The following is a 13039-nucleotide window of genomic DNA, read 5'->3' as shown; positions in this document are numbered from 1 at the left end:
ACACACGGAAGTCAGCAAGGAGCTGGGCACACCTACCTGGAAGAGAGTTTGTCTCTAACTGTTCATCCCTGCTTAGTATTTTCTAAGAGCTGCAAGTCCACTAACTAATGGCCTGTCAGCTGTGTCTCTGCCCCCTTTTCTCTCATCTGCACTTTGGGGTCCATCAGCACTAAGAAAATGACTAGCTGGTGACAATCATCATTGGCAACAGCTTTTCTGATCCCCACTCAAATGGTGTTGAAAACTGTTTCCCAGCTCGTGTAGAAGAGACAAACACATTTCTGGCCCATTACAGATTGATGCAGTCATCCTTTCCAGTAATGGGCTTGAAAATTGATTGGTCCCAATTACATCAGGAGTAAACACATCATTTTCAGCACCAGTTGGAAGTGGTCCAGGGGGACCTGCTGTTGACAACCACTGTCAGCAGAAAGTTAGTCAGTGAAAGGTGATTTTTCTAATGCAGATGCTGAACAGAGAGCCAGGAGAAGCTTGAATTAACATGATCTGCATCAAAAGAAACATCGACATTTTGGTATGTTATTGATGGTGTTCAAGCACATCAGGTTTAAGATCCACTGATTTGGTCTTATCAGAAAGAATGTACATTTTGTCTGTGTGGATTGTGATTGCACAATATCCTGAACATGAACAAAAAGCTTACTCCTAAGACAATACAGACTTCTTACATATTCAAATTTAGATGGTCAGTGAAACATTATAAATTACCACTACTGATGTCACATGGACTGCAAAAAGCACACATATACATCAAAAGTTTGCCCAACTGTCAACTAACATTTTAAAAGCAGCACTGTTTCATACACATGCGTAAGAGAAAAGATACCAGGACTCCAACCTCAGATCTGCAAACTGCCTTTTAAATGTCCACAGATGAGTCCATTGCAAGTTTTCTTATTTGTAAAATCAAAACACCACTCCCTTATTTCATACAATGTAATGCTGTAAGGAGAATCAGTAATTTTAACCAAGTAGAACATATAAATTGCTGTACAAATACTTAACATTTTTTTGCTATTCATAATGCCCAGTGATGGACCAGGTCATGGAACAGACAAAACTATGATCCACAGCTTTGAGTACCTTCATCAAATGCTATGTGCAGCTTCTACCCAGGCACAATGCAGCAAGTGTTTGCTTTGCTTTAGAAACTTAATTGTCACGTCATTTCACTGTTCAATTACTTTCTTCCACCCATGTGATCCTCAGCTACACATAAGCCAAACCACTATTTTGTGACCTGATGGTTTTCTAAGGGCCACCACCTAATTTTGGTCCCAAGTTTGGAAACTTCCAGATGAGCTAAATGACATCAGCCAAGCACAGACATAAAGTAGGCTGATGGTCCCTACTTCACTTTTCTCCAAATGCCTTTGTGTGCCAAAGTCACATCATTAACATTCACTTCACAAAACACAAACACAATTTATAGAGAAAAGTACTCTGGTTTGGATAAACGTGCTTTCCTTCAAGCATTAGGTAGTATTTAAATTATTTTTCAAGTAAATTCCCTATCATTAAAAAAGTCACTTTTGTTCTTTTGAGAGCAATTTTCTTCAGTCTAAGTATGAAGAAGAGAAAAATGTTTTTCTTATACATGATCACATTGTTCAGGAGATTTTACAGTATTTCCCTATTACGCAGCTTCAGCCCACACTTACAGAGCATGTTAATGATATTCAAAGCGGTGTGAAGGCCTACAGCACATGACAGTTTCAAAATGTCAGCACAAATGTATTGTAAGTTGAATACAGTCTTAATTTTTAAAGGAAATTGCACATTTCACAGAGTTGAGTATAAATGTCAGCCTTATTTTAAGGCTGAGTAAATAGTCTTAAACACATCCTAATCCTATTAGATGCAAACCCTGCGTGTAAAGGTTGAATTGAGTTGGCAGAGCATTGTAGGTAAACATGCATTCTGCTCCCATAGGTATACTGTAATGAGTGGTGGATAAAAGAGCTTTGTCCTTCTATTCCCCCAGTAGTTTCCCCCCTTTTTCCCTGCACTTTCAAAGCTGTGATTCTACAAATAGCCTGAAATACTCTGGAAAGACAAATGCTCCACATTTGGGATGCTTGCTATTCCACGCTCTGACTCAAAGATGAAAACTCATGCGGCTTTTAATTAAACCTGTACTTACAAAACAAGAAATCCACAGCTATTCACCATGGTGCCCAAAATATTACCCAGAGGAGCTGTGGAACTCCACTGAACAACAACCGTACTTACATAACTTGCTCCTTTATGTCTGATAAAGATATATACCCATTGCACTGCAGGTCCCCATGAGGAACCAGAAAGAATCTGTTCTTAAACAGATGAGACTAAGTGGTTAGAGTTTTATGTTGGATATGGAGGGTTTGTGATTTTTTTGAAGTTTGCTCAGGCTGAAAATAATTTCCTTCATATTTTTCATTATTTTTAACATGCTGTTAAAAGTTCTCATTTATCAAAACATCCTTCCCTCCTATGTTTGCCTTCAATTCCTTTTTTTTGCTTGCTTTAAGGGTGAAAGAAGATGAAACAACTGAATTTCATTTACTCTCACATCTGTACGCTGCTCTCCTTAATTCTGTTAGCAGGTGATGTACAGCTGCAGAAGGGGAATGGGTTTTGTGCTAGTATATGCATCCTCAGACCATGATGAATTTGATACAAAAACTCATCTCCTATTCCTCCTGGTCCCACCACCTTCTCTGAGAGGGATTCCCAACTCTCTTCCCAACATTACTTCCTTCCCTAGTAGTCCACCATCATTCCTACTGCTAGGTAAAAAAAAACTCTTGGCTACGGGAAGAGAAGTTCATGTTCCCAGCTCCTACGCTCCATCAATCTGATATCCTGATGCTTCTAACAGCAGAGATGGCTGGAGTTTGACAGGAAGAGGGAATTCTGTAATCAAGGCAGGTTGCAAATTACTGCTGGGAGTTCCAAGGCAGGTATTTCCCAGCAGAAGAAAAAGTTATTCTTCAAACATAATGCTTCCCTGAAGTTTTCCAGCAGCCTTTTAATCAGCGGCCAGCTGTCAAGATTCTGCACACATGGACATACATCTAACATTGACATTTAGTTTTCAGCCTACAAAACCTAAGAGTGTTTGTTACACTGTCAGCAGGGAAGGTAGGGTAAATTTAAGACAATTCAAAATTAATACCCAAGCTTCATTTTCTACATTGGTAGCAGCAAACAAATATCCCTTTTATCTTAGAGACAAGAGTTAAAAAATCACGTACCTACCTGACTAGACTTGGTTACCTAAGAAGAATGGAAATGGATTGTAACTTTAAATGTATTTACATGTCAGCTGTTCTTTGAGTAGCCTTTAAAATGACCTCACCATTTTAGCCAATCTTCTCCTAAAATTTACTTTTCTCATAAGTAAGCTTTTACAAAACCTAAAACTAACATACATTTTTCTTCAAAGTTGTATCATTCAAGACACTAACCTTAGTAGCATTTCTGCCCCCAGCAATGGTGCATTGAGCTAGTATAAGCTAGCTTAACCATGAAATCAAACCTGACTTGACACTAATACAAAATGTAAATACTATTATTAGGCTTTTATATTGTGAAAACCTAAAGAACTTAAAGAAGTTAACAAGCAGCTGTTAAAAAAAAAAAAAAACAAAAAAGCAACCAAGTTTCAAAATATTGCTAAATACTCTAAATTATTTGTAAATTATCTAAGTAAAACTACAAGAACAAACACTTTGGTCAATGGTATAAACTCATGCCAGGCATCAGACTGAACTCTATGGCTCAGATTCTGTAAAATAAGTCATAAATTGTTCTTTGAAACTCATTTGATACATATTCATGAGATAGGAACAAAGTTATTCATGTGCATAAAAGTGTGCAAGAGCAGGGCAGAAACAGCCCCCTTCTCTCCTCCATAGAGAATCCTTAAAGAACTATCCAAGTGTTGACAGAGTAAGACACTGAAACCATGCTGCTGTTCATGTAAACAAATAGCTTTACACACTTTTAAAGCACAAGTAGGTAACATGAATTCAGAGAAGCTGCACTTGTAATTTTATTTCAAAGTGCTAGCACTTCATAATAATTATTACTAATAAAGAGTAACAACCGCTTTCCACTGCAGTTTAGAATAAAAGTCACATACCATTACTCACAGAGTATTTTATACACACATCATGTCCCAAATTACTTCAGAGCAAATAATGTAAAAAAATACCAACTAATGAAAGATGAAAATATTCCATGCCCAACTCATTTCAGTTAGCTATAATAGATGTAGCTACCTAAAACAAGCAAATTTCAGTTGGGGGAGTACTTACATCACTCTGGTATTTATTGACTTCCATGGCATGCTTAATATCTGGAGGTTCCTTCATATGTGCATAACCTGAAGTTCCTTTCTCAGCATCATGTTTTTGTTTATAGAGAACCTGAGAAGAGCAACATTACATTTTTGTGACCTCAGCAGAGCAGGTATAATAATACAAGCCAGGTTAAACCTAGTGTCGTAGTGTGCCCGTATACAGGAAGAAATGTAATAAATAATTAAGCTCCTTAATGGAACCAGAACCCTGAAACAAGAGCAGCTTCCACCCAAAAGAGAGACATATGAGGTACAGTCAGCAGAGAGGTTTCTCTGTGTCTATTATTGCAACAGAGGTATGTGTAGACAGAGGGAAGAAAAAGAAATATACAGAAACAGAAAATTAACTTTAACAAGGTGAGAAGACAGCCCAGGGAAAAGCGTAAACAAAAGCTTTTTTTGCTCAAAATAAACCTGAATGCATCAGCTAAGTAACTATTCCAGGCTACTCTTTTTTTTCTGTTTTCAGAAAAAAAAGGTTTTGTGCATTTCTCATAAACAAACAGGTTTACATGAAATACTCATAGCCCAAACAGCTATTTCTTCCACTGTTAGGAAATTACTAGCACAATACACATTTTGACTAGCCCCCAGGTTCAGAAAGAAAAATAATAAAAGAAAAATAATATTTACGTTCAATTGTCATCATGGTAAAGGAAAATGGAATCGGATTGTGAGTTCATAAACAAATTTATTTTTATAATAGAAACTGAGCACAATGTTGGGCATTCATCCAGCTTTCCCTGTACTGTGTTATACTTACATATATACACACTCACATACTAAAACTGCCTGAAAAGCTGATCTTGCACTTATCCTTGTCAGAAGCTTTTAGGCTTACATTAAGAAAATTCACCAGGTTTTGATGCCTGAAGAAGCAGCAAGCATCAAGAAAATTCATTTTCTAATAGCTCTCAGGAGCAAGCATTAAAATAATCCCCAAGAAAACAGCAAATACTAAATAAGATTGAAAGCTGGTCAGGAGGAGAAGGATTTGAAACTAAAACCCTTGATAGCAATAAAAGAATACTGTGAAAGTCTTGAGATGGGACCTCTTGACTACGGTGATTTGGACTTTTTTAGGACAGGATACTAGAACTGTGAGAAAATGTTACATTCGTTTGTGTTTAAGGCAGCAAGATTGCATCTGAGTCACAGATCAGGGTGCCCAACGCAATATATTCGTATCTGCCCTGACTATCCCAGATTACAAAATGATATATAGGCTGAGAAATTAAGACAAAAAGGGGGGTTTTTTTGCACTGCTACTATATGAATGAAAGTATCAAATTAGGAAACTTAAAATGTGCCATCTCCTTATACAGTGTAAATCCAACATGACCAGGCCTCTGAGGAAACAAACACAACTTAAATTGAAACAAAAATATGTCTATAACTTCACTATACCAATTACAACTTGCAACTGGCAAAGCAAATAATTGTCAACAAGACTGAAGCATCACTAACAAGTGATCCCCTGCAAAAGTGTAATTACTATATAAACATATATCACAAAAAAACTTTCACTGCTTCTCCTGCTTCACATTGTCACTTTTAAGATGTTTTCTGCTTAATACCATTCTGAAAAGCAGACCGTACAGTTACTTCCAAAATCTACTAATTTACAGATATTTTATTACATTGCCACTTTGCTGGTTTAACATCTATGTTTTTCTGTTGGAAAATGGGCAACGTAACCAAGACATCAAAAAACAAAAGCACATCAACTCCCAACATGATAAAACTAACAGAAATTACAATTCAGTATCCACTATCTCGGGAACAGATGACTGTTTCTTTAGCTTAATATAGGAATATTTGACTTGCTGTTTGATGGCTATGTTCTTCCTATCTTTACACATTATCCTTATTAACTGACTTAAGAAACCTTGAAGCAATCACAGGCTAGGAGGAGTTCAATAGCTGTCTAGTTTAGTTTTGGACAGTTTCGTGCAGAACTATTCCCAGACCTGTAAATCAGTTCCAAGGGAGCATGGAAAAATGTTTATGAGGATTATTTCATCAATACTCTTAGGACCATTATTTTACACGTTAGCATGTGTACATTTATGTCTCATTTCATGTTAATATTCAAGTTTTAGCTAAACCGAATTTTATCAGATCTACATATGAAACTACTCTACAGAGAGATCAAGTATTACAGGTCACTGATGTAACCTCTACTTTGTAGTGGCACCATTTATTAACTCAAGAAATACAAGGCAATTATTTAAGTAGGTATGACTTCAGATTGAACTAATTTGTAAGTACTCATTTTTTATTTTCTTATCTCTCTTGTACACCAGTGTATCAACAGGAAGCTGCATTAAGAAAGGCTTTGTGCTCTTTCAACTTAACTCTGACTGACCCTCTGTTTTGGAATACTTTAAACACTATTAATTTTTGAATATATATTTCCCTTTATAGTCAGTAAGCTGAGCTCTGAACTTAAAATCCACAATGTAGGATTTTGTAGGAGGAAATGTTCAAGAACACAGAAAATGCTACTTTAGTCTCTAGATAGAGAATTAGATTATCCAATGTATATGTGTAAAACAAAACTAGAGAAGTCCAGGAGACTAATACCTGCTACCACAAAAAAGAGGAAATCTCAAACATGAGAGAAACATCTCATGTTTGAGATTTGATGCCATAAAAAACCATGAAGAATTACAGAAAACAGTGTGATAATATGTAATATGATTGTAAATGTTGCAGTAAACCACATTAAATAGCTTTCTCATAGTTAAAAAAAAAACCCAAACATATGAAAGTAAAAAGGGGATTTTGCCCACAAGTAAGAAAAACTCTGAAACTTTCTCTGGAAGTTAAAAATATTGCATAAGATTCACTTGGCTCATCATCTTTAAAAACAAACAGAAAATACTGTTGAGCATTGACATATAGTTACTATGTGAGATATTGCCCTGTGCAAAGGAGAAAATTAAACTGCCTTCACTTTGCTTTAGATTATTCCTTTCAGATAAGAAGAAAAACAGTGCAATTTCTTCTTATGGCAGAAATAAAGTGATGAAAAAAGTGATGAAAAGCACACTTTTTTTCAACATTGTTTTCCCCTCAAGCAATTTTAAATACCTTTATCATTGTTTGTGACACCTTATTAAAAAAATTGTTCTGCGTAAGGAAGAATTTAGTATACTGGTCTTCAGACAAGAAAAAGACTTGGCACAAAGCTAGCAAAGATCAGAAATTTTCCTTCAGAAATATTTTCCACAGGAAAATTGCAATTTTTCCAGAAAATGTCCATTTCCTCTCAGGAAAATCAAAATGAGGGCTCCCTGCCTAGACTGCTCTCATCAACTTTATTTTCTCATTGCAGAGAACATGGAAATTGGCGAGAGCTTTGTAGGCTGAAGGAGGGTGAAGTTACGCGGTGAGGACAGGGACTTCTGCTCTCTCTAGCTTACCCTGGGGACAGCTATGACAAAAGAGAGGGAGGAAAATCTGGTTGCTTGCTCTCAAGAAAGCTATTTAGAAGGCAACAGTTACATTTTCTGTGTAGAGGAAAAAATGAAATTGATAAAAGCCACCCAAGTATGTGGGGCTATGAAACTTCTTTTTCATTCTCCTGAAACTTTTTTTTCCCATAAACAGTGTCATGAATTTTTTGTCAAAATTTTGGATGGATTTCCTTCTCTATGAGTATTTATTTCCATGGGTATTTATTTCCACGTTCGTGCCAGTTCTACATAGAATGCCAAAGACCAAACATGGGCTTTATGCAAAATCCAGCAGAGGTGGTCTTGTTTTAGTCTTTCCTGTGTATCCTGAAGAGGGAGTTGAGCATGAATCAATACAGCTGACATAGGGAGAAAGCTCCACAGGAGGCAAACCACAATTGTCAGTGTGTTGTACTCTCCGTTATGGTAAGCTCCTGTCAATGCTGACATTGTATGTCTGGAACCCTACAGAACGACGTTCTGGCTCTGCTGAAGTCAATGACAATTGCCCTATCAGTTAAAGCGTGCAGAAGTGACAGATAGTGCTATGGCAGTCTGTTTGCTCTGGAGAGGACAGTGGAGGGCAGCTGTAGGTGGGGGATAATTTCTTGTGACAAAAAAGAAATTTCCCCTAGTTGCCTCCAAGTTCCTAAATCATGAGTGTGATCCGAAACAGCGTATAAAATTAATAAATTGGGTTAGATCTAGGTAGGCTGAAAACGAAGCTGCTGGGCAGCAGCAGGGCAGCAGCACCATTTCAGGATCAAACATCAAATCACAGGAGAGGCCATTTGCCGAGGACACACCAGTGTAAGGAGATCACCCAGCAGAGGCATACCAGCCTCAGCGCTCCTCTGCCAGCAGGCAGTAGCGGGGAGAGTCAGTGGCTCTCTTTCTTCCACACCATGATCCCCTCGTCCTGACACACCTGCTTGGCACATGAGGCTACGGATCCTGCCAAGAACATGCCATCACAGAGCGAGAAAGCACCTGCTTGATCTGGCTACAAAAGCATTCAAGCCCGGCCTTGCATCCAGGAAGCACAAAAAGGGAGTCAAAGGTGTAAATTTGTTCTAATGCGGATGAGGAGGAGGACACGTCCTCCTATTTTCCAGTCTCGGGAAATCAGCACCTATTTAAAATCAGCTTACTATAATTGAGAAACAGACTGCAGTTCTGTGCTTGCAACAGCCTTTTTGCAGGAGGGTTGGCGCAATGGCCAGCCAGTGCTGTTCTCTCTCCTTCCTATGGCATATCTGTGGCCTCCTCTTGCTGAAGTGATGACCTGTAAATTCACAAACCCGGCTAGATAGATGCAGCAGAAATCCCCTCTGCCATATCCCGACCCAGTTGAAATCTGAAATCCTCGTATTAGCTACTTAGGTACCGCAGTGATAGGCACAATATGGATTAGATTTGAATACTGCAGAGAAGATTTTCCACTAGAAAATCCCCTAGGATCTCTCTCAAAGTAGCATTAAATTCAGGTCCGTTGCAACAGTAACCACAAGTTGGAAAAATGTGTCAGCATATCTTTAAGTTTTATGGTAGATTATGATTTATAATGCATCTATTCCTAAGGGGATGGTATGAATTTTACAGGAAAAGTTTCTACTTAAATATAACTCATCCTATATGCATATTTGTTTCTCTATGACTGCTGGATGATTGAAGAAAACCTTCAAAAAATATCAAATGAAAATGTCAGTCTTTTCCTTAAAGGGGTTTTCTTGATGAATCAAATGGTTTCATTTTTAGTCTCAGTTATTTATCTTTTCTGCCACATAGCTGATGTTAATTAACCTCATTTGCGTAAACTAATGTAGAATGTACTCATTTGGAATGAATCCAGGAGTAAATCTGTGGCAAACTAGTTAACTAATGTTTTATAAATCAAGCTAACGGTTTAAAAATGTTATACAAGTTTAATTCGCAATTTATTTCTACTGTAATTCCTCTAATCACTCACTTTACAATGAAATGTCACATTAATGTCATTTCAGCTACTGTGCTGCTTTAACTTGAGTGTATATATGTTCTAGTTCAAACTATGAAAACTAAAATATACTTCATGTTATTGTATTTGCTTAACATAGCCTTAACACATTGTTTTAAATCAAAACATTTGTCCCCAAGCTTTCCTGAGATTTCAGTGCTTTCTTTTGTTATGAATATCTTCCTTTGTTTGAAAAAAAATCAGTGCATTAGAAGAATGCATATTGAGCTACAATCAATAATATGGATTTCAGAGTGTGTTCACTCCACAGACTGGCTGTATTAACTATACGTAGTTATTATCTTTAAGAGAGGAGAAAGGCAAAACAAGAAAAATGTGGAAATGCTTGGTGGACAGAAAGCCATGACCATCTATCAGCTGTAATTCTCATGAGTAACAACGAAAATCTGTAACTTCATTCATATTACACATACTTAACAGTCACAATTCCACTGAAATCAATGGAAGTGAAGGGTCACCTGCCTACATTAAGGGTATTATATTTTTAAGCCCCTGGAAGCAACTGAACTGGAATTTACTATTTTACTGGTTGTTTGCATGTTTTACACTATGTTCAATATACTTGATTTCATATTTTTAATTCTATAAAATTTGTTGTGAGTGGTAGTATGTAGACCATCAGAGATACATTTACTGCTACCAGTAAGTGCCTTTAAAAGTCATTAAAGTATTATTTTTTTCCCCTTCAGCATCCAACATTTTATAAAACTAATACAACACCCAAATTGAAATCGTTGTTATGTAAGATTTGTCTATTCTATAAACACGGTGCAATGTCACTGAATTCAATAATTCCTTATTGCATTCATGCATTTCTAATGGATTTCATTGGATTGATGAATGCACCAGCAGTTTTTAAATTCATACTTAATAAACATAACAAATAAGATTGTCAACATTTTAAAAGCGAGTAGTTCTTGAAGTTAAGAAGTTATGGTGATAAACTTTGGATGATAAACTCACCCAAATAAATCAAGCAGGCAATCAAGTATCCATTCAAATATATTGTTCAAATTTGCCATGTTCTGTCACACAATTCGTCTAAAAATCGCTTTCATGATTCTAAAATTGTACCTTGCTCTGAAGTTGTGTTAATTCTTTTGCAAATACACTGTCAATTGTGGCTGGCATCTGCTGATAAAGAGAGTTGGAAAGGTCTTTCTTAGCAGCTCCTTTATACTTCACCTAAAGAGGAGAAAAAAGGTGACATATAATGCAAAAATTAAGATACAGTAATGACACTACCTATTTTTTCTATTAAATAAGATGGCATAGACCATTACGACTGGAAAAATCTAATGCTGTCATAAACTTTCAAGAAAAACCAGAACCTTACATAATAACTTTACAATACTTTAGGTGGATGTGTCTAATTCACGAAGCAATGCAAAGTATCTCCTAATTAAATTCAATAATTTGGGGGGAAGTATAAAGTAAAGTAAGCAAGGCAGTTATTTTTCTATCCTTTTATAAATCATTTCCAAAAACCAAAATTATCTTTTTTCTTTCCGTTTTCCCAAGTTTTGCACAATGGGAGCAATGAGAGGCCAACAAAAAATATTTTACCCATTAATAAGCAGTAGCAATTAAATGTAACTGGAAAGGACAGGAACACTGAAGATAGCATGTCTGCCATCATTTCTACTTAATTTTTTCATATTACAGACTCATTTTTAAATTACTTTTTATTTATCTTGTACTTTCTCCAGTGTTCAGTACTAGCAATTCCTCACAAAACAGTTTTATGAGACAGGCCAGAATAATAGTTCAAAATCTGGGACGCTTTTGCTTCAGGTTTAAGTTTCTCAAATTCATAAAACAATAATGTCAAGTATTGCTGTGAAAGTAATCATAAATATCAAAGATATCTTAAATAATACTGTCTAATGTCATTAATTTACTGTGCAATATACAGCTAGTTCCCCACATGTATTATACATATCAATAATTAGCTGTAACATTTGTTGCTGTTTCCTGAAACAGAGAGCTCTTTTTCATTGCAGTAGACATGCTGTTAAGAATTCCAGTGTTCGAGTTTTGAAAAAACAGGTTATGGGACACTAGAGGTCAGTAATTTACAAGATAAACCATCCATCACATCATTGGCTTCAGGTAATGCTGCAATAAGCAAACAGAGTGCTCAACAGTGTGATAAACATAAAACATACGGGGTTTATAATTTTGAAAAATCTTTATATCTCTCAGTCTTTGACTAATAATTAGCAGCTTTTCTCTGGAATCAGACAGATGGATTCTATAAATGCTCTCTCTATATTGTGCTTTTGTAGACTACAACAGTCTGTCTCTCAGAAAGTAAAATTCCATCACATTTATGCCCCTTGGGACATGCCACTCTTTCTCACAAAATATGAAGATAAACATAAAAAAATATTCATCAGATGAATTTATATTGAATGTAGCCACATGGCAAACTGATGTATATCAGAAACAGAATATAGAATGTATATAAATTACATAACTCCAGACAGGGATATTGGGATATTCTTTATCATAATCATAAAGGTAGCACAAAAAATGAGGCACCAAAAATTTAAGTCTTCCAAGGGTCACAGTGACAGAAAAATCACTCAGAACCAGCAGTTCCTTAACAAAAGCAACTTTCTGTCAGGTAAAACTCCTGTTGCTGTTCTCACCTGTGGAAAATAATCAGAGATGCAATCATATGACACCTTATACCTGGGACATGAAGACCTGGCAGTAAACTCTGCTCTGGGATTTTGGAAGCTCCTGTTCCTTTTTTGCCAGTACAGAGAGAGAGAAAGGGAGGGGGTAGACCTAAAAACTCTGACATGCACGCACATATATGCATGCCAGTGCTCAGGTGACCTGCAGATGGTATTGACCTGATGTCTGCCCCAGTCCCCTTGCTGAAGGAGTACAGCGATGATATCAAGGTAAAAGTTCTGTTTGATATCAGGCTGTGAATTCTCCACAGCAGGGAAACTGTGCACAGGAATAATTTGCAAACCTCATCACTGCAGAATAAGTAACAAGAAATCCTTTTCCTATTCCTCAGTTTATCCATCCATGAAATGGGATAGCTAGGACTGCCTCAGATGCAGATATCTTGGAATCCTAAAATAAAAGTGTTGCGTAATTCCAAATTATTATTACTCAAATATACAGTATACACTATTTACAGCGCTTTAAGTCACTTCAGCTTTAAACAGAATT

At 36.5% G+C, this 13039-nt stretch overlaps 1 protein-coding gene across 8 annotated transcripts in view; it reads right to left on the bottom strand.

The window, feature by feature from the left end:
* Positions 1 to 13039, bottom strand: part of NEBL (nebulette) — a 275776-nt gene that overhangs the window by 76201 nt on the left and 186536 nt on the right. For 6 of the 8 annotated variants that reach the window (XM_075047916.1, XM_075047851.1, XM_075047870.1 and 3 more), the window contains 2 exons: positions 10919 to 11029; positions 4323 to 4433 (listed from right to left, as the gene is read on the bottom strand). The exons of the other annotated variants lie outside the window; for them this stretch is intronic. In XM_075047916.1, coding sequence (XP_074904017.1) covers positions 4323 to 4433; positions 10919 to 11029 — 222 coding nt within the window. The remainder of the gene's footprint in view (positions 1 to 4322; positions 4434 to 10918; positions 11030 to 13039) is intronic. 8 annotated transcript variants of the gene reach the window in all.

Source organism: Buteo buteo, chromosome 2 (genome assembly GCF_964188355.1).
Source record: "Buteo buteo chromosome 2, bButBut1.hap1.1, whole genome shotgun sequence".
Taxonomy (NCBI): domain Eukaryota; kingdom Metazoa; phylum Chordata; class Aves; order Accipitriformes; family Accipitridae; genus Buteo; species Buteo buteo.
The sequence above is the reverse complement of the archived record's forward strand: the minus strand, read 5'-3'. Positions and strand labels throughout refer to the sequence as shown.